Source organism: Lampris incognitus, chromosome 19, assembly GCF_029633865.1.
Source record: "Lampris incognitus isolate fLamInc1 chromosome 19, fLamInc1.hap2, whole genome shotgun sequence".
Lineage (NCBI taxonomy): Eukaryota > Metazoa > Chordata > Actinopteri > Lampriformes > Lampridae > Lampris > Lampris incognitus.
This window is the reverse complement of record NC_079229.1, coordinates 25,203,371-25,223,410: the sequence shown is the minus strand read 5'-3', so window position 1 is coordinate 25,223,410 and position 20,040 is coordinate 25,203,371. Positions and strand designations below refer to the sequence as shown.

Sequence of the window (20,040 nt, the reverse complement as noted above, 5' to 3'; positions counted from 1 at the left end):
GTCACCTCGTGGTTTAACAGAGTCGGCGAGGGTAAAATATGCTGCTGTCTTTATTTATGAGACAGTGGGTTTCACGATTCTCCTGTTATATGGTCTCGTGGGTGCATTTTGCCTCAGGGGCAAAGAATGGTTTGCTAATGCTAAATGATTTAGTCTCACCCATGTAGAGGCACTAAATCATCTCAAACGAGGGTCAATTAGGAGTGGGAGACAGTTAGTGTAGGACTTAAGCTCACTCCAGGGCACAGTTGGCGGCCGGCCCAGAAATATAGTTGTTCTATACTGCACCATATATGTAGTGCTGAAGGGGTAGTAATGTCTCAAGTGGTTGACATCAATCAAACTTCTTTAGACAAACCCACTTTCTTAGATGGAAAATGTGTAACCAAGCTCTGCAGAATACTTGATTTTATTTCATAAAGTTTGTTCACAACGCAACTATGTGATAGCAAAGGAATTCTTTCTTTTTCTTTTTCTTTTTTTTTTAAAGTGCTAAGACTCCCAATTTCATTTCACTCTTGCACTGAGACTAGGACCTTCTTAAGATGTGCCCGGGAGGCCAAAAAGGCAATATTAACATACTGAAGGTTATATTTTGCTTCAGATTATGACTAGTTTGCTCAAACATGTTCCTGTGCAAATGTTTTGTTTCTTACGTTTGTACGTGTCTGTATGTATTTATCTGTGAGGATCTCTCTGTGAGTTTTGTCTACATTTGTGTTTGCTGTTCAGGAGGGACAAACACATTGCTTACCCGTTTTGCTCTTTCCTTCTGAGAATAGAAGTCTATGTCTGCAGGAGGATTGCTGACTCTTACTAGAACCTTTCAGAGTCAGTCAACCTGATGCGATCAGGTTAGCTCAGTATAGAGAGTACTAAGCTCACGCTGCCTTCGAGCCCAGGGGAAACTGAAAGGGAGGGGGAGTGTGTCACTAAAGACTACATTGGAATGGGAAACAACAGTATCTTCCCTTTAACCCATTAAGATACCCCTTGATTTCTGAGCCCAAGGCTAAAACCGACATACCCAAATTAAAATGACTGTAGCTCTTGAGCACTTTTGCATCTATGCATAATCATGGTCTCTCCAGTAAATTGTAAAGTGAGGTGTAGACTGTAAATTTAATCTTACGTTTGTCTAATACAGACAATCATTGATTGAGTGAAAAAGAAAACTTCCTTTGGCTTTGTCCCTTAAGTCCATGACTCAGTGGAGCTATTGCTATGTGTCTTACTAGTTACCTCGTCAAATAGGCCATCTTCAAATGTGATTATATAACGGCAAAATATGAGTGATTTACTTTGTTTTTACTGTGGATACGCATAGGAAGATCTCCAAAATACCAATTTAGAGTCTTCAAAATTGCCACTTTATGGTAAGTGATGTTATGGGGCTTTTGGAGTGTGCAAGAAAATATATTTTTGTACCGTCCATCTAGATGGCTCCGTAGGGGCAGGGGCATGTGAGGAGTTAGTTTGTCCTGTCATTTATTTGCTTGTGTCTGACTTTTCCAGCTCTGATGTCTACTGTACTTTATTAGGGGTCCAAGCAGCGAAGCTGGTGGAACCCTATTGTATTTGTTAGGATTATTATTATTATTCTCCGCTAAAAGTGTGTGAGGCTCAGCAACCGTAAGTCCTAGACAAACCAACTTTGGTACGTGGATTCCTATGGCCCCCCACTACTCAGGCACCACAAATCACCTATGTCAGCCAGATGGTGGCGCTGTAACAAAGGGTCATGCGTAATTCCCACATCATCAGTCAGAGCAACACAAAACTGCACAGACCTATGCATCTGAATGTGCTCTACAACTTTGTTATTGGGACCACATATGTCAGTCATATAGTTTGCCCGCTATTTTGACTTATTTGGTGTGGAAGCGCTGCAGCTCTACATACCACACGCCAGGACACCTGGGTATAACGACATACTTTTTCTTTTTACGGCAGTCGGCTAGGACGCAAGAAATCAGACACCGTCTGGTCGAGTTTTGGAAACTCTGGCACATGTTTCTGAAGCAATGGAAGTGTTACGACATTTTAAAAAATTCCGGTAATCGTCTAGGACACAGGCGACCCAAGTAATCCGACATTGTCATATCTAGTTGGAAACTCGGGTAGGCTACTGTTTCTGAAGCAAGATTCTTCAATCTTTATTACATTACCAAGAGCGGTTTAGTTTCATGTTGAAACGGTAGTCTATTACAGGCTAGGTGTATTAAAAGGCCCCTACGTATCATAGCGTTAATTATTTACGTTGGGTGAAGGTATATGATCATGAGGACAAAACCATTCAAATTGCTCCATAGGGGGCGCAACAGTACCAATGCTTGGATCCCTCCCAACGCCGCTTGTGGCTTTAATTGATTTTATGTTGGGTTTTGATCTCCGAATGTTCAATTAGGATAAGGCTGTTTTCATAAAACATTATTATAGTTGATGTACGTACATCATAGGCAGTCTTGAAATGGGACATTGATTAAAACCATGTAGGTACTTCAAGCAGGTGCAACAAATTGTAAAAGCGATTACACTTTCTTAAAAACAACACATCTTTTCTCTCATGACGTCAAAATTGTCGAGAGACATCTGTCTGCTAGCCGACATTTGGAGTATAAATTGGGCCTTTATTATCTCTGCTCCACAGGACGAGTATCTGAATGAGAAGGTTGATGCACGGATGATTGAATACGAGGATAACCGGCCTCTACTGGACCTGTTCCTGCAGAAGCCTATGGGGATGCTGTCTCTACTGGATGAAGAGAGCCGTTTCCCAAAGGGAACTGACCAGACCCTCGTGGGTAAGTCTCTTCAGCTACTAGTCTGCAGAATAAATTCTGCTACACCATGTTTTATAACATTACCCCACCATATGCATAGACAAGGAATATGAATATTAGTAAGGAATATAGAATATGAATCAAAACATACGCAGAGCCAGCACTGTAGAGATCATAGTCTCTGTCCCCCTCATATCAAAACTGTATTCACACTTGGAAGTCAAGTGAGCGTATTTGAAACATAACCCAGCCATACTAACACAAACAATTGCCATTTACAATTTTACATCACTGGCAGACAGTGTAGTTGCTCATTCTGCCCTTTGAGACTGGCCACACCTCAGGCATATTTTGCTAAATGTGCCTGTCCTTGGGGAGGTGGTTAAGAGGGAATTTTTATAAGGGACAGGATATCCTAAAGCTATAAGGGCAAAGCTATTATGCCCCCCCAAAAAAAAAAGATATATTAAAAATGCAAATGAGAAATGATTACATTAGAAGTTAATCCTTCTAAAATGTCTTTAAACCTGTTGAAAAGATTGTGACCCATACTACAATTAATATTAATACTATCGCAATCATGCTTCTACTACTAATATACCAACGACAGACTTTATGCAATGAGGGTTTACTGGGCATACACAGTCTTCTTAGACAAAGCCCTTCTTCACGTTTTATGTACATTCTCATCAAGTAGTTGCTCATTACAATCAAAGGCTTTTACGTTTGGCCATTGAGCCATGACACTGAAATAATTTGGGGAAAGAGCCCTGTATAACTGTGCCTGGAAACTGCTATTGGGAGAAGGAAGCACATTTTTCATTCACTCTCTGAGTTTCCCACATAGTCTAGGATTTGAACCAGTGGTCTTCCGGTCACAAGTCGGTGTCTGTAACCTGTAGGTTACCTTTCCCTCCATTTAGTTAAATCATTTACAATATACTACTGATTATGGTCAAGGAGGGACCAGTCCATATTTTGATCATTGACACTGCCCTCACAAAGTTAAATACCAGAAAAATAACAGACCCCAACCTGACAGTCATATACTAGATATATATGCTGGAAATGTTATATGGACAATGAATGGGAGGCCAACTGAAGGTTTTGAACTAAAATGAGCAGCTCAGAGTCAGAACATGGATCCTTGGTCATCTTGGACTTTTCAGCGGCCATCTTCTCCAAGTCATTGCCTATGGAGCCAAACATTGGTGTGACTCTATATGAAGTGGAAGGACTAAGTGTTCTCCTTTATTACTGGCAATAAGATATAAGTGCAATAAGATATAAGTGAATAATGACTCAAACTAAAACGGATATTGGAGTATTGGAATAACTTTTCTGAAGCTACAATGTGGTAGCTGCGTATTTGTAAATGCAAAGATATGCTCTTTGAGCAAGCCTAATGTGAATTCAAAATTTTATTATTCTTGTGTTTATTCTGCCGTTTGGTGCAAGTAATATAACCGCCTGATCTTATATGTGAAAGTAATTTTCTGTTGTGAAATATGCTGTTACAGAGAAATTTGAAGATAATCTCAAAGCTAAAAACTTCTGGAGACCAAAAAGGGTCGACCTTGACTTTGGTATTCACCATTATGCTGGAAAGGTAATCACGATCTGTCTGTCTATACTTAGAAGTTATCCATGGATAAATATTTACATATAAGCCTGTGTATAATTTTCATTCAATTGTTAATTTATTTACTTTCTGTGTTTGTTCAGTTGTAAACTGGAGCTATAACTATGTATTGGGCCATTAGTTCTCTTGCTATTGAACTTTTAGGTAATATACAATGCTGAGGGCTTCTTGGCTAAGAATAGAGACATGCTACCAGCTGACATTGTCCTCCTGCTGAGATCATCAGAGAATATACTTATTCGCAAATTGGTCACCCATCCTCTCACCAAAACAGGTAAACCAGACACCTCCTATTTTCATTCAAACAGTCAACAAACAACTCTCCTAATTTATTGTGAATTATTTATTTGCATCAGTCGCATCACCTAACAGTTAATATGTGCTTTAAAAAAAAAGACTGAAACTAAAGTTATGTGACATAGCACCAAATCTTTTCCTTATATTATCCTTAAACCTTGACCTGTGCAGTAATAATGTAATATCAAAAGTATCTTGCTACCTTTTGAAGTGTCTTTATTATTACATCATAACTCAAAAACACTATATGACTGCAACAGCACCTTTATTTGTCATAGCATATCTATCAGCACTGCAATCAATGCTATAATCAATACTACTACTGCTGCTGCTACTACTACTATTACAACACCACCACTACTGTAATTATACTACAAATACAAAGACTGATGCTACTACTTGTAAAGTATAATAATTATTAATATTATCATTATTATTATATAATCATCATCATCAATTATTAATGCCTTTATTCTTAATGAATCAGAATAAATCATGTGAAATGATGCCAGGTGAAATAAAATTTAAAGCAAAACAACTGGATACTGTTGGCTCTTTTCAGCAAGGTTTGCCCCTCTTGGATGTCAGATTTATGTTGTGAAAAGTTGCAGCGTGAATACCCTTGGATGCCAGAGGACGCTGACAACTCGTCAAATTCAAATCAGCTTAAATTGAGCCCCTTCTCAAATAATTACACTTTCATATGGTCTTAAAGCTGCTTTATTGAGGGGTGTCACTCCAGGTGATGTCCGATCTACTGTCCTTATCAAAATTAATGTCAAGAAGGGGCGTCCAGGTGGCGTAGTGGTCTATTCCGTTGCCTACCAACATGGGGATCGCCAGTTCGAATCCCCGTGTTACCTCGGCTTGGTCGGGCGTCCCTACAGACACAATTGGCCGTGTCTGCTGGTGGGAAGCCGAATGTGGGTATGTGTCCTGGTTGTTGCACTAGCGCCTCCTCTGGTCAGTCGGGGCGCCTGTTTGGGGGAAAGGGGGAACTGGGGGGGAATAGCGTGATCCTCCCACGTGCTACATCCCCCTGGTGAAACGCCTCACCGTCAGGTGAAAAGAAGCAGCTGGCGACTCCACATGTATCAGTGGAGATATGTGGTAGTCTGCAGCCCTCCCCGAATCAGCAGAGGGGGTGGAGCAACCACTAGGATGGCTTGGAAGAGTGGGGTGATTGGACGGGTACAATTAGGGAGAAAAAGGGGGGAAAAGCCACAAAAAAAATTGTCAAGAAGAGAATGGATATGTCAATTTTCCATTTGACAGCTCTATGAAGTGTAATAATGCTTTTAGATATTGATAGTCTTGGATCCTAATCTTACAGTATGTTTGATTTCCAGATTAAAGCAGTTAACACTGTTAAACATTGATTCACGTTTTCAAATTCCACGATCATTGTCATTCACAGACATTTTATTTCCTGTCTAACAAAAGTTTTCTTGCAGCCTTGTCTCTGGGCTTGATTCCTAGCTGAATGTCCATCTCTGTCCCCGGATGACTCAGGGCAATTTGTGTCGACCGACGCTCATTCATTATCATCTCTTTGTTTATTTCACAGGCAACCTTGCCCACACCAAGGGTAAAGGCGTTAATACAATTCGCACCCCTACACGCACCATCAACTTTGCCAAGGTACTTACATCCCCGCCTGCATCATCTATCATGCCTCTTCTACATCTAAAGGTTTCTCAAGAAGTATTTCTCTTGTCCCTCCTTTTGTCTTCCTCATGCCCACTTGACATAACAATACGATTTCAGTCTTTCCCCACTTCGACTTTATTAATCTGCTGTTTTTATTATGATGCTACCGCTTTTGTCACTCTGCTGTTCTCATGCCAACCAGCCGTAATTTTTCATATCATTTTTTTTCACTTTCATCAGTTTCTCGTTATCCTACTCCTCTTTTTTCCTGTTTCTCTTTTTCTCCACCTTCCTGCATTTCTCCCATGAAGATGGGAGTACTCACGTTGTACTCTTCTTTATCATTCAGTGAGGTAATGAACCTTTCTCTCCCCATACTTTGTGTTATATGTTTTTTTTCTTTTGCTAACATAAACCACCTTCACCCCAAAACCTCCATATTTTATGTTTCATATAGGTTTACAGTAGGTTCAGTTTTCTTTCTGGAAACTACTAGGTGTATCTGCATGCAGTCTGTGGCAGGTGTTGTACGTGTATAAGTGAGATTACAGTCTGTGATTATGTTGTGGTGTTTATGCATGGACCCATGTAAAAGCTGTCAAGCTAGCTAGCTTCAGTTACAGATGCTACGTATTAACACCTCCAAATCTGCATTACTCCCCCAGAGTTCAGTTCGAAACTCTTTCCAGCACCTTATTAAAATAAATACGTTTGTTATTTAGCTTAATTGTGGGAGTGCATGGTTACAATGACTGCTGATTCAAAGCCTAGAGGTTATTTGTTCACCTAAAAGCAATTGGTAGAAGCTAGAGTGAAATAAAGTTTGTGATGCGTGCATGAATGTATTTACATTAATCTGCATATTTAGACTGTTGCCTGAAAATGCAGATCAAAGGACTCCTTCTTAACAAGTTAAAATAAGCATCTAATATGCCAACCTAGAAGCTACCAACAGTAAGGTCAATGGTTTTCTATTGAAATGTACTTATGAAAAATACGCCACTATCAAAAACCATTAACCTAGAAGCTACCAGCAGTAAGGCTAATGGTTTTCTGTAGTGGTGTGTTTTTCCACTAGCACGTAGCAACACTGAATGCTGCAAACAGAGATTGCTTAAGTGTTACCAAATAGCTCTTATACATGCTTCAAATTCGATGCTAATAGTTGTCTGTGTAAACTATCAGTCTATCTTTGCATATCCACATTTTCTCATCCATATTGCTTTGGCAATGAGAGCACTTTTAAGAGTAGCAAATATGAAACATAGACACTATGTCAGAGACTGATCATAAAAATTAAAATTCAGCTAAAGATTCTAGAGACTTTTGGAGAAACAACTCTTGACAAAAAAAAAAGAAATGTGTAGACTATAGTATTAATTAGACAATATTTTAACCATTTCATTAAACAATTTTGCAGCATTGTTTGCTTTGCCTCTTGATGACACAATACAAGTGCAAATATTAAATTGGTGGTTTACAAAAAGGAGCAAATATTTTTATGTACCATTGCCTAGCAGTGAAACTAAGGCCTTTGATTTTTGAAAATGTAAATCATCTACAGATGCGGATCAGTTGAAATGATTGCTAATGCTGAGGCGTTATATAGTTATTTACATACAGACTGATTGCCTCCATTCAATCTAGTAACACATTATAAAGTCATAAAAGCCACCAGCTAGTGTTGGTGTGCTGTCCTCATTGTATGCTTCCATGCTTTGTTTGCAAAATGGCTGACTGTATATAATATGTAAATATGTAATTTAAAGCTCATTGTTTTGCTTGATCATTAGGGTGAACCTGGAGAGACCACTTACCACCCAAGAGAAACCACCAACATGAGAACACACACAGTGGCCTCCTACTTCAGAGTAAGAGCATTTTCCCTGCTAACTGTATGTAGAGCATTGCAAATTTTGTGTCAAAGGGTCTATTTTACTGTGTGGAGTTTGTATGTTCTCCCTGTGTCTGTGTGGGTTTCCTCCGGGTGCTCCAGTTTAATCCCACAGTCCAAAGACATGTCAGTCAGGTGAATCGGCTGTACTAAATTGTCCCTAGTTTTGAATGTGTGTGTGTGTGTCGGGGGGGGGGGGTTCAGCCCTGTGATGGCCTGGCAGCCTGTCCAGGGTGTGTCCCCGCCTGCCACCCAATGACTGCTGAGATATAGGCTGCAGCATCCCCACGACCCTGAGCGCAGGATAAGCGGTTTAGATAATGGATGGATGGGGGGGTCTATTTTACAGAGCCAATGTTTGCGTTTTTCTTTTACATTGCTACATTACACCTCTTAAATGTTTATACTCTTCCTATCTAATTCCAGTACTCTCTGATGGACCTGCTGTCCAAGATGGTGGCAGGACAGCCTCACTTTGTGCGCTGTATCAAACCTAACAATGACCGCCAAGCAAACAAGTTTGATCGGGAGAAGGTCCATGTACAGCTGCGCTACACTGGAGTTCTCGAGACTGCCAAGATCAGACGCCAAGGCTATTCCCACCGCATCCTCTTTGCTAACTTCATAAAGAGGTTAGCAAGCTGTCATTTAAAAGTAGCTCAAATTCAGGGAAAAAAGAGATGTTAAAGTCAAATGATGAAAAACAGAGGATTTTTCCTGTTTGTGGGCATAGCTTAAAACTTTCCAAATGTCCATGTTGATTATTACAGGTACTACGTCTTGGCATTTCATGCACATGAAGAGCCAGCAGTTTGCCCTGAGACATGCATCGCAATACTGGAGAGGGCCAAGATGGAGAACTGGGCAATGGGAAAAACTAAAGTAAGCAAATAATTGATTTAAACATTTTTGTCAGGTTTATATATTATGTATGAAAAAATGGTTAATTTATAACATATTGATGGCTTAAACTGTAGGAAATATAAATGGGCTAAAAAGGGAAATATCAGTGCTGAAAAATATCACCTATGAACTGAAAAGTAAACATTGGGTGTATACTGTCCACGAACAACTCTCCTTTGAATCTTATGGCATCAAATCTTTTTGGTTCTAGGTGTTCCTCAAATACTATCATGTTGAACATCTGAATCTGATTGTGCAACGGCTCACGGAATGGATCGTCCTAGTTCAAGCATATGTTCGTGGATGGTTAGGAGCCAAGCGGTACCGCCGGACACTAGAGCAGAGAGAGCAGAGTGCTGTGGTGCTACAGTCTGGTCAGTAAACTGCACCGTTATGGGAGACTTTTAAAGCTACAATCCTGAACGTCATTGTGTGACTCACTGACCCCTATGGTGACACTAATAGTTGCATTGATGTTTGACCATGCCAAATCCAAGGGATCAACTTGAAATGAAATGGTCACTGTTGTGTCACACCTTTCCCACAGCTGAACTAAACAACATGAATGAACCCAATATTTACAAGTTGATGCCATTCTTTCTCTTGATAAAGGTTTTTTACAAACTTGGCCAGCTACTTCTGCTTTTCGGCTAAAACAACTTCTCTTTTTCACATTTACTGCTACCTGTCTTCTTCTGGCTGCTTTGGTGAAGCTGTAAAATGCTATATGTCATTTTTCACATTAAAGTCCTACCAAACAGCAACCATTAAAGCGAGCGTCATAAATATGCCAACAACTGAAAATGTCAAATATTATTTGCATGCTATTCTTCAGGATTGAAGCTCTCAATCAGTAAATAACTATGTGCATAAATCTATGCTATTAGCGTTATTCTATGCCAATACCTGTTGTTGTTTTGTGTTTTTTTTTTTTTGGCTCAAACCCACCAGCTTACAGAGGGCATAAAGCTCGGAAGAAAGCCGCTGATGAAAAAAACAAAGCAAAGTTCGAGGCCTTCATCAGTCGGTTTCAGGCTGGTGAGTCCACTTTCAGATGGAAATAATTATGCTTCACATTCCCAGATTGTACACATCACTTAATACGCTGCTTGACTCTCTTGTCTCTTCCCCCTCAGTTTGTCGAAGCTACCTAGCAAAGAAAAAGTACAAGGAGATGGTTGATGAGAAGAATAAAGCTGCAATCAAGATCCAGGCCCGTTATAGAGGGCACAGGGAAAGGAAGAGCTTCAAAAGAAAACGGTGCGAGAGAGAGCAGAGCTTAAAAACACAAAATTATTTTGAAATTATGGAAATGAAAAATAGTCATTGTGCTACCCACGCACTGTCTGTTTTGTTTAGTATATTATAGCATCGCAGTTCTCTTTTTGTTTTTTTATTGTTAGACATATGTAATCACCATGTATGTATTAATGATTTACTTTAAAATAATATGTTTCTACACTTGACCCCAGTAACACAAATGTGACAATTCAAATAAGTTTAAAATAAAAAATGACCATTATTGGATACACACCCTCCCCTTTTTTTTAGGGAGGCCAAAGAGCAGCAGAAGGAGGAGCAGGCCCTGAAAGAAAAAGAGGCAGAGAGGCTGGAAACAGTGAACAGTAGCCCTGAGGAGAGTGCTTCTGCTCTAAATCCTGGTGTGAGGGGTGAGGAGGAGGAAACTAAAGCGGCTGTGGTCCTCCAGAGTAACTACAGGGGCTACAAAGAAAGGAAGAAACTGAAGGAGAGAGACAAGACCATGGCTAACACTGAGTTACAGTTACCACCTTCAGCAACGGTGGATCAGGATGAGAATGGACAAGAGCCTTCCAGCATGGAAGGCAAGGAAGAGGACAAGATTGCTGAGGCACAACAAGAGGATGAGGAGGATGAAGATAATACAGTTGAAGCAGATGATGACAATGACAGCGATCATACACAGGTGCCTGAAGACGAGGAGGATGAAGAATACGTAGCAGTTACAGAAGGAATTGTGGATGGGGAATCACTGGCAGAGGAAGCTGAGAAAGAAGGGCAGGAGAACGAGAATGACAAGGAGGAAGGGAATGGACACAGTGGAGAGGCTGCTGGGGAGGAGGTTGTTAGCTTAGAAGAGGAAACCAAGGCAGCCACTGTTCTCCAGAGTAATTTCAGAGGTCACAGAGAGAGAAAGAGGTTGGAGGAAGAAGGTAAGATCCCAGCCAGGAAACAGAGAGCAAAGACTCCAGCTGGGGATGAAGATGTGCCCAGAGCTGAAATACCTGCAGAGGACTTGGCAACAAAAGAGGAATCCAAAGAGCTTCAAGAAGAAGATGCAGTTTCATCAAGAGACATGAGGTCAGAAGATGCAGAAGAAGCCAAGGCAGCTGTGGTCATCCAAAGCAACTTTCGTGGCCACAAAGAGCGCAAACGGCTCGAAAAAGAAGGAAAGATCCCCAAGAAGAGGAAGAAGGAAAAAGAGGTGGCACTAGAATCTCCAAAGGAGGAAGAACAAGTTGTACAGGAAGAGGAGCCCAAGCCAGAATACAAACAGGATCTGTCTGCTGATGGCAAGGTGGAACAGGACCAAGAAAAAGCTGCTACCGTCATCCAAAGTAACTTCAGAGGCCATCGGGACCGAAAGAAACTGAAAGCAGAAAGAGAAGCGAAAAAGCAAGCGATGGAAGAAGCCACAATTTACGATGGCGCAGAGGAGGAAACAAAAGTAGATGTAGAGGCAGTGGACATCAGTGATGTGGAAATAGAACATAGAGATGAAACAGAAACCAAAATGAAGCGGATGGAGGAGGAGCAGGCCGCGGTGAAAATCCAGAGCAACTTCAGGGGCTACAAGGACAGGAAAAATCTGAAGGCCAACAAAGACACAGCTCAGAGAGAAGCTGAGCAGCTGGAGGGGTTCTCCAAAGATGTAATACCACCATAAACACACATTATTTCAATGTCATCATTATTCTAATACATGGAAATCCCACTCCCAATCCTAATCTCTGTATGACTATGGATATTGTTTTGGTCACCCATTTATGCTTTTTTTTTTTGTGCCAAACTTGTACAGATCACAAAGACTTCTCAGGACTTTGCAGCCATTCAGCAGAAGTTGAATGACATTCTGGCCCATCAATCAAATCCTGACAACAAAGGCATCTTTGTGAAAGGAAATGCAATGAATGGCTTACCTCCCAAGAACCACCAATCAGGTAAGATAATGGTTGAGAACCAAAAGACTGATGACAAAACCTGATGCATCAAGTTCCTGTGGATCTGAACCTGGGTTAATGTTCCAGTTTGGAAAGTTTAAACCCATTTCACAATGAGTAACAAACAAAAGGAAATCATTGGCTGTCCAAGGAGGAAATGGATTCCTTTTCTCTTGCCTATCCATTTTTTCAACATTGCTCGCCCGTCCCCTGGATTTTGCTGATCTGAGGTGAAAAGATGAAAGTAACATTCACCTTAGAAAGTTTGAGAGCAGTTGTGGTTGTTTGTCACATTTAAATAAGAAGGTTGGGTCCAAGCCAGTTTTAAGTCTCCAGTTTCAAGTTTTTACGCAATTCCTTAGTTTATAATTTTTCTCCCTGAGTAGTGAACATTTCGAGGTCATAGGTTTGAGGTCTTGTGCCATAATTTTACATTAGCTGTTGGTCTGTTCATTCTATTCTTTATTTAAAAAAATAACATGGAGAAAAACAAACTTTTATCATGGAGTCTAGCAGACGCAAGCAATATCCATGATGGACAAAATTGTCTTTTGTTCTATCCTAGACTTGATTGTTTCAGATAACTGAGCAATGTTAAGTGCCAAATACTTCTCTACATCGACGTCTCATCAAAATGTTTTGTTTTTTTGTTTTTTTTGTTATGGGTGTTGTGTATAATTCCTTTGTTGGTGTTAAGTGGGGAGAAACAGGAGGGGTCCAATTCACCATCTTTGCAAGGTGGGCCAGACGGAGCTGGCAGATAAAGTTTTGTAATCTGAAGTTTAGGAATATACAGGAAATCATACATTTATCTCAGCCATGATTACTTCACTGGTTAGCATCGCAGTGATTTTGTGTCTTTTTTTACCCTCTTCGTAATTTTATTTATTTATTTTTTACCCCTTTATCTCCCGAATTGTACCTGGCCAGTTACCCCAGCCCCCTCTGCCAATCCGGGGAGGGCTGCAGACTACCACATGCCTCTTAATATACATGTGGAGTCGCCAGCCTGTTCTTTTCACCTGACAGTGAGGCGTTTCGCCAGGGAGATGTAGCACGTGGGAGGATCACGCTATACCCCCCAGTTCCCCCTCCCCCCGAACAGGCGCCCCGACTGACCAGAGGAAGCACTAGTGCAGTGACCAGGACACATACCCACATCGCTTCCCACCAGCAGACACGGCCAGTTGTGTCTGTAGGGTCACCTGACCAAACCAGAGGTAACACGGGGATTCGAACTGGCAATCCCCGTGTTGGTAGGCAACGGTATAGACCGCCACGCCACCCACCCCCTTGTAATATTATAGAAATTGGGTTCACGATATATAATTGAATTGTATGTGTAAAATGTGTCTGGTTCGAGTTGTTTGGTTTGAGTTTCACTGATGTTGACGAGTCTTGTTAGTTTTGATCTTCATGACACATTTAGAGTGGAGTCTCCATGAAGGCATATGTTAAACCATGGCTATATCCAGACTCACAGTCCAGAGCTTTGATTTTGATTTGATTTCGATGAACCTGAGAATGGAACGAAGACACACACACACACACACACACACACACACACACACACACACACACACACACACACACACACACACACACACACACACACACACACACACACACACACAGTGTTCCCTTAATTTTGACATAATTGCCCTTTTTCTGGCTTTTCTTGAGAGCTGCATGCTGCCCAAGGAATAACTATGAGAAGGCTCTGTTGTCTCCTTTTGCCTACCCTCCTCCAGTTATGTTTATCAGACCCTTTGTATCATTCCTCCATAAATCTCAAAGACAAATCTCATAACTCTCACAGGCGTAATAAAGTTGATCAAATATTTTTCGACTTAGAGAACAAAAGAGGAAGGAATTCGGTGCCATTACTCTTCATGGGAAAAGTCACTGAAGGTTAATCATGCATCATGAGCAAGCGCTCTTAACAGTTACACGCAGGAATTAATATGGGGGGGTTATCAATTTGGTTTTAGCTCTTTGACCAATGCAGAATGACCTTTAGACAGACACATTCAATAATATTACAAACTTTTCACCTTTTTAAGCTGATAGCTTTTGCATTTGATTGATGTCTTTCGCCCTGTGTTTTTCCCTGCATGAGAAGTAATTAATGATGAATTAAAGAAACAAAGGTCATTGTAATATTCATAATTGTAATAACCTAGACAGCCTGGCAAGGAGAAATATTGTTACTGTATCACTCATGACAAATAAGATTTATTGCAACACACCTGCTACTGCGGGGTATAGACATTAATAATAATTGTAATTTTTTTTTGTACATTTTAAAATAGGTAGCACATAGAACAAGATAGAGAGAGATTAGGACAGGTTAAATCATAAGTAAAAGCTATGGAGGCAAGGTAGAAAATGCTAAAAAGGTTAAAAAAAAGAAAGGCAAGAAACAGATTCACTTCATAAAAAAGAAAAAATGCCAGCCAGCATTATTATCACAGACAGGTTCTTTCAAAGTCAAGCAGCCCACGCATAACAACTAACTCCTCCGCGGATAAGCACTTCAAACGGAGACGAGTCCGCTGTTCATTTTGCGTTCAATACTGAGCTGGGTGTTGTAGGCCACCAAGTTATAGAACACTTTGTGGCTGGCATGGCTTGCTTTGATTCAATGTTGGAAAATTCAAACCAGCGAAGGCCTTAGGGTTAAACTGCAGTATGTATGAAGGGGCAGGTCAATCGGCACAGTGGAGTCCAAAGGTCGACATGGTGTCAGCTGGCACTCAATAGACTCTTCAGTAATCCAGCTAGCCATGCGTGATGACCCCGCCAACTCGCTGACCATTTGATGGAGAGACTATCAGTTATAACAACCCGAATGAACTAGAGCAAAATTAGCATGAAAGGAAACTACAGATTGTGCAGTGTAGGAGAGATGAATACGTTACGTTGGGGGGAAGACACCCACCCATTGTATTTTTTGTTTAGTGACAGTAAAGATATAATAAGTTTAATTACACTTTAATGATATACTGTATCAATTAATTATTTCAAGCTGCAGCCAGGTAGCTGGATAAAATCCTTGGAGGAGGGTAATTTTGCCTGTCGTACTCTACTTACATAAATGACAAGTGTCAGCATGACATGCAGAATTACTGCAAGGAGGTTATACAACGGATGTGGGCGACCATGTGTGTGCCCCCTTTTTCCTGACACCCCCTTTAACCTACTCAGTGCTGCAAAAATATGAACAACTAGTATTGCTCTTGACATCATTCGATTGCAGTTGCAGTTGTTTCTCCAGAGTTTAACGCTGCGTTCACTTGAACAAGTGGAGGGACAGATTGTGCCTTAACGTTTGTCCATTTGGAAACCTGTACAGGAGCAAAGAAAATGCCAACAAAAGGACTTTTATGTAGAGAAATGGGGTTACACCAGGAGAGAAATTGATTTGTTCTCTTGATCATTTAGGAAACCCAACTACGGGGCGTCCGGGTGGCGTGGTGGTCTATTCCGTTGCCTACCAACATGGGGATCACCGGTTCGAATCCCCATGTTATCTCTGACTTGGTCAGGCATCCCTACAGACACAGTTGGCTGTGTCTGCTGGTAGGAAGCCGGATGTGGGTATGTGTCCTGCTTGCTGCACTAGCGCTTCCTCTGGTCAGTCAGGGCGCCTGTTCGAGGAGGGGGGGCAGCGTGATCCTCCCATGTGCTACGTCCCCCTGGTGAAATTCCTCACTGTCAGGTGAAAAGAAGCGGCTGGCGACTCCACATGTATAGGAGAAGGTATGTGGTAGTCTGCAGCCCTCCCCGGATTGGCAGAGGGGGTGGAGCAGCAACCAGGACGGCTCGGAAGGGTGGGGTAATTGGATGGGTACAATTAGGGAGAAAGGGGGGAAAGGGAAAGCGAAATACCACACATAATTTTTACCGTGACAGCCATTCCTTTGAGTGTATCCACAAAGTATTTTTTTCAGTTCAAGTCCTCTCTTACAAGTAACAATACATAACTGTCCAGTCATTCTTCTGGTAACACTTTGCATTGATGAAGTCAAATATGAAAATTTAAAGTAAAAAACATACATCGTCAGTGCAGTGCCCCGGTGTCTTTTTTAATTGTGTCTTTCATTTTCCAGCCAACACAAAAGTGTTGCGGACCCCCCGCAGAGCCCATCAGCCAAAAACCCTCAACACACCAGAAGACGCCACCTACTATAACCTGATTCATGTAAGTCCAAGAGCAGCGGTGAATGACTTCAGATACAGCAGTTAAGCATTACGTCAGCCATGTGACATCGTAACTGCCTTCCTAGCTAATGGCGTTCCTAATGCATTATTGATAAGCCACGCGTTTTTGTTTTTCTACATAACTCCAATTACAGTGATTTGTCAAAAGCAAACAATAGACTATTACAAAGCTGTCCGCTGGCGAGACAAAAAGCAATAACTATTCACCTCAGTATTTCCCCCATGTAATTTTCCCTGTCATAACTATTTCTGATCATTTTCAGCACACAATAGCACAGCGAAAACTAGCACTTCTAGCATCTATTGAGGTTGGTTTTATCATGCCGTCTTATAGTGTAGCTGACCTAATACCTAGACTGGATGGCACGAAAACAAGAAACAATTGGAAAACATGATTTACACAATGAAGTGTAACCTACTATGATTAATAGCACAAAATCTAAACAGATTATGGAACATTTTTGTAACTGCAGTCCATGATTGACGGCATTACGAATTGACAGACTAAATCCTCTAGAATGAATGAAATCTAAAATGATGAATTTCATGAAATTAATGATTTTATTCCCCTGAAATAGTTTATGTGGCATTTTGGAAATTAACATTTCACGTTGATTTATTTTTTTAAAAATCCAAAATCTGATGATTCAGATGCAAAGAGTAAGAGATTTGGATTAGCATGAGGGTAATCTTTCATGTGTTTCTTCTCCCAGCGGTCGGTCCAGGACGACAAACGTAAGCCCAGGAAAAAGGGGTAAGTACCTGGCTCCTCTCTCACCCTGTTTTAATACAATCCAGTGAAAGTGTTTTAAGGGGCCCTGCTAGCTGCCTACTTGCCAGCCCTTGTTTGAAGTAGTGGCTATGGCTCAGTGCCAACATAAGGACGGTGTTTGGGTCCACACTTAACAATCGGTGACTGTTGCACAGCCTCAGTGAAATTAATTAGCCTCAACTCTCTTAGATTCCCCTGAACGGAGAGACATTATGACCAGCTGAAGTTGGGATCGTTAACATAGGCATGCAGGTATTGCGAAGGGTTATAAATCACATAATTTTATAATTCGTAGATTTAATAATTTAGTAAAATTATGTGATTTATGAAGTTCTGGGAAGCTGAAATGTACAGCAAGCACTGATGTCGCAAGGAGAGCATACCTCCTTGGGAGAGGTGGTGATAGGAGCTGCAGGGGCTTACAGATAGACAGATAAGGCTGGGCGCACAAGGAGGGACCAAGGTACTTTATCACATCAGTCTAAAGATACACACACACACACACACACACACTTATAGAGCCACTCACACACACAAATGCAGTGCACAGAGTGTAAATGTCAAGGGTAACAATTTGTGAGCAGATAAATAAAGCCAGCGACGGTTAGGATCAGTTACCATGCATCATTAAAAATTAGAAGTTCTGCAGGGAAAGATGGCATGTCCAGCTACAACTGACAGCTATGGTGTGTGTGTGTGTGTGTGTGTGTGTGTGCATGAAGGAGGGGGGTGGGCATAGCAGCACATGGGTGGTAAGGAGAGTGAAAGTGAAATCGAAGTGAAGACGGATAGAAAGAGCCTCTGAGTCGCTGACAAATAGCGTCAGACAGCATGGTGGTAATAAATGGGAGCCCTGTCAGGATCGGCGAGCAGTCTACAGCGGCGCTGCATTCAAGTCACAGTCTCTTCTGGAGGCAGGGGTTTATTGTCTAACCACCGATAATACGCTTTAAGCTACAGAATGGTCTATCGTGGAAACTGGCCAACTCTCTGCCACTTCTGTGGTGCATGCTGTCGACTCCCATCTTAAAAGAAAATGGGTGGGGGGGGGGTTGAGAGACAATCGAGGGACATATTTTATGTCAGCAAATATATATCGGGATGGCTCAGGACTGCTGAGAGAAAACATCTCACTAGTGACTCAACCAGCCTGAAAATGCACCATGGGGACTCAAACTGCACCACAACATCCTGATTTTCTAACGTGGCTCATGGCCTGGGTGGTTTGTCAGCCCTCCTTTCTTCTCTACCGTTGTTACCCTCCTCTGTCATGTCTAATAACACACTAGTACTGAGGGAAAAAAAGACACATTTAGCATACCCAGTCAGCATTGTGCTCACTGGTGACTGTCATGGGGAAATGCCCAGTATCCCTTCAGAAGTTAAGTTTCTGACGTTCATCCAAATAGGATCCATGTTTGAATGGCACATTTCATTTTATACATAGTGGAAACTTACTGGGGGCGGCATGGTGGCGCAGTGGTTAGCGCAGTCGCCTCACAGCAAAAAGGTCCTGGGTTCGAGCCCAGGGGTAGTCCAACCTTGGGGGTCATACCGGGTCATCCTTTGTGTGGAGTTTGCATGTTCTTCCCATGTCTGCTTGGATTTCCGGCCACAGTCCAAAGACATGTAGGTCAGGTGAATTGGCCGTACTAAATTGTCCCAAGGTGTGAATGTGTGTGGGTGTGGGTGTGGGTGTGTGTGTATGTTGGCCCTGTGTGATAGTCTGGCGACCTGTCCAGGGTGTCTCCCCGCCTGCCACCCAATGACTGCTGGGATAGGCTCCAGCACCCCCACGACCCTGAGAGCAGGATAAGCGGTTTGGATAATAGATGGATGGATGGAAACTTACTTGAGGAACCAAAACTTCTCCTTTGCTATAGAATACTTGTCCAATTACATACCGCAGCCAAAAAGGTCAGAGTGGAAGGAAGATAACCGTATTAAAGAGGGGGGAAAAACACAAACAACAGAAGAGGAAATTTCAATTTCAGTCTGTCAATGGTGCATTGAAGCCAGTGAATCAACGGGATGATTGCCTGTGTCCCTTGTCTCTCAAACTAAGGTTGTTGGGTCAGATCGCTTGGACTTCAAACTGATTCCAGAGTTAAAATAAGAAAGCAAGAATTCAAATTCAACTTCAAACATCTCCAAAATTGCGGTTACTGCTTAGGCTTCTGAATTGCAAAACAACTGACTTCCAACAAATGCATCTGCCCTTGACAATGATATTTCTGATGAGTATTCCCCATTTTTCAATGATGCCACTGCATATGTCATGGTTCATTTAGTTAACAAACAGTAAAATTTGACAAGCTTAATAGAGCTCCCAAAATGAGGTCCCAGCAGGACAATTCTTTTGATTATTTCATTTTACCCATGAAATCTCCACCTTGCTTCGAGCACATTATAAGCGCCATTGTGCAAAAGTCAATGAAAGTCAGCATTGCCGATGCCACTATACCGCCGGTGAAATCAAGGTTTTTCAGTGGGATTGACCTACTGTCTATGCCCTTGACACCCATTCATCCTGTATGTTTATGCTGTAGTCCAGGAAAGCTGCTGGATGTAGATGACCAGTACTATCAGAGCTTGTCAACCAGCAAGTCTGCCCCATCCATCTCCAGCGAGAGACAGAGCTCCAGCGTGACTGAGAAGAGGCGGTCTGTCGAGAT

The 20,040-nt window shown here is 41.7% G+C and overlaps 1 protein-coding gene across 1 annotated transcript in view; it reads left to right on the top strand.

Annotated features, from left to right (window-relative positions):
• The window catches only part of myo3a (myosin IIIA), an 80,036-nt gene that overhangs the window by 59,152 nt on the left and 844 nt on the right, over positions 1 to 20,040 (top strand). Inside the window, exons 20-36 of the mRNA XM_056299507.1 lie at positions 2,651 to 2,804; positions 4,304 to 4,392; positions 4,570 to 4,699; positions 6,290 to 6,363; positions 6,684 to 6,725; positions 8,166 to 8,243; positions 8,693 to 8,898; positions 9,037 to 9,148; positions 9,381 to 9,543; positions 10,121 to 10,207; positions 10,306 to 10,429; positions 10,721 to 10,910; positions 11,088 to 12,080; positions 12,228 to 12,369; positions 16,482 to 16,573; positions 17,307 to 17,347; positions 19,915 to 20,032. Coding sequence (XP_056155482.1) covers positions 2,651 to 2,804; positions 4,304 to 4,392; positions 4,570 to 4,699; positions 6,290 to 6,363; positions 6,684 to 6,725; positions 8,166 to 8,243; positions 8,693 to 8,898; positions 9,037 to 9,148; positions 9,381 to 9,543; positions 10,121 to 10,207; positions 10,306 to 10,429; positions 10,721 to 10,910; positions 11,088 to 12,080; positions 12,228 to 12,369; positions 16,482 to 16,573; positions 17,307 to 17,347; positions 19,915 to 20,032 — 2,835 coding nt within the window. The remainder of the gene's footprint in view (positions 1 to 2,650; positions 2,805 to 4,303; positions 4,393 to 4,569; positions 4,700 to 6,289; positions 6,364 to 6,683; positions 6,726 to 8,165; positions 8,244 to 8,692; positions 8,899 to 9,036; positions 9,149 to 9,380; positions 9,544 to 10,120; positions 10,208 to 10,305; positions 10,430 to 10,720; positions 10,911 to 11,087; positions 12,081 to 12,227; positions 12,370 to 16,481; positions 16,574 to 17,306; positions 17,348 to 19,914; positions 20,033 to 20,040) is intronic.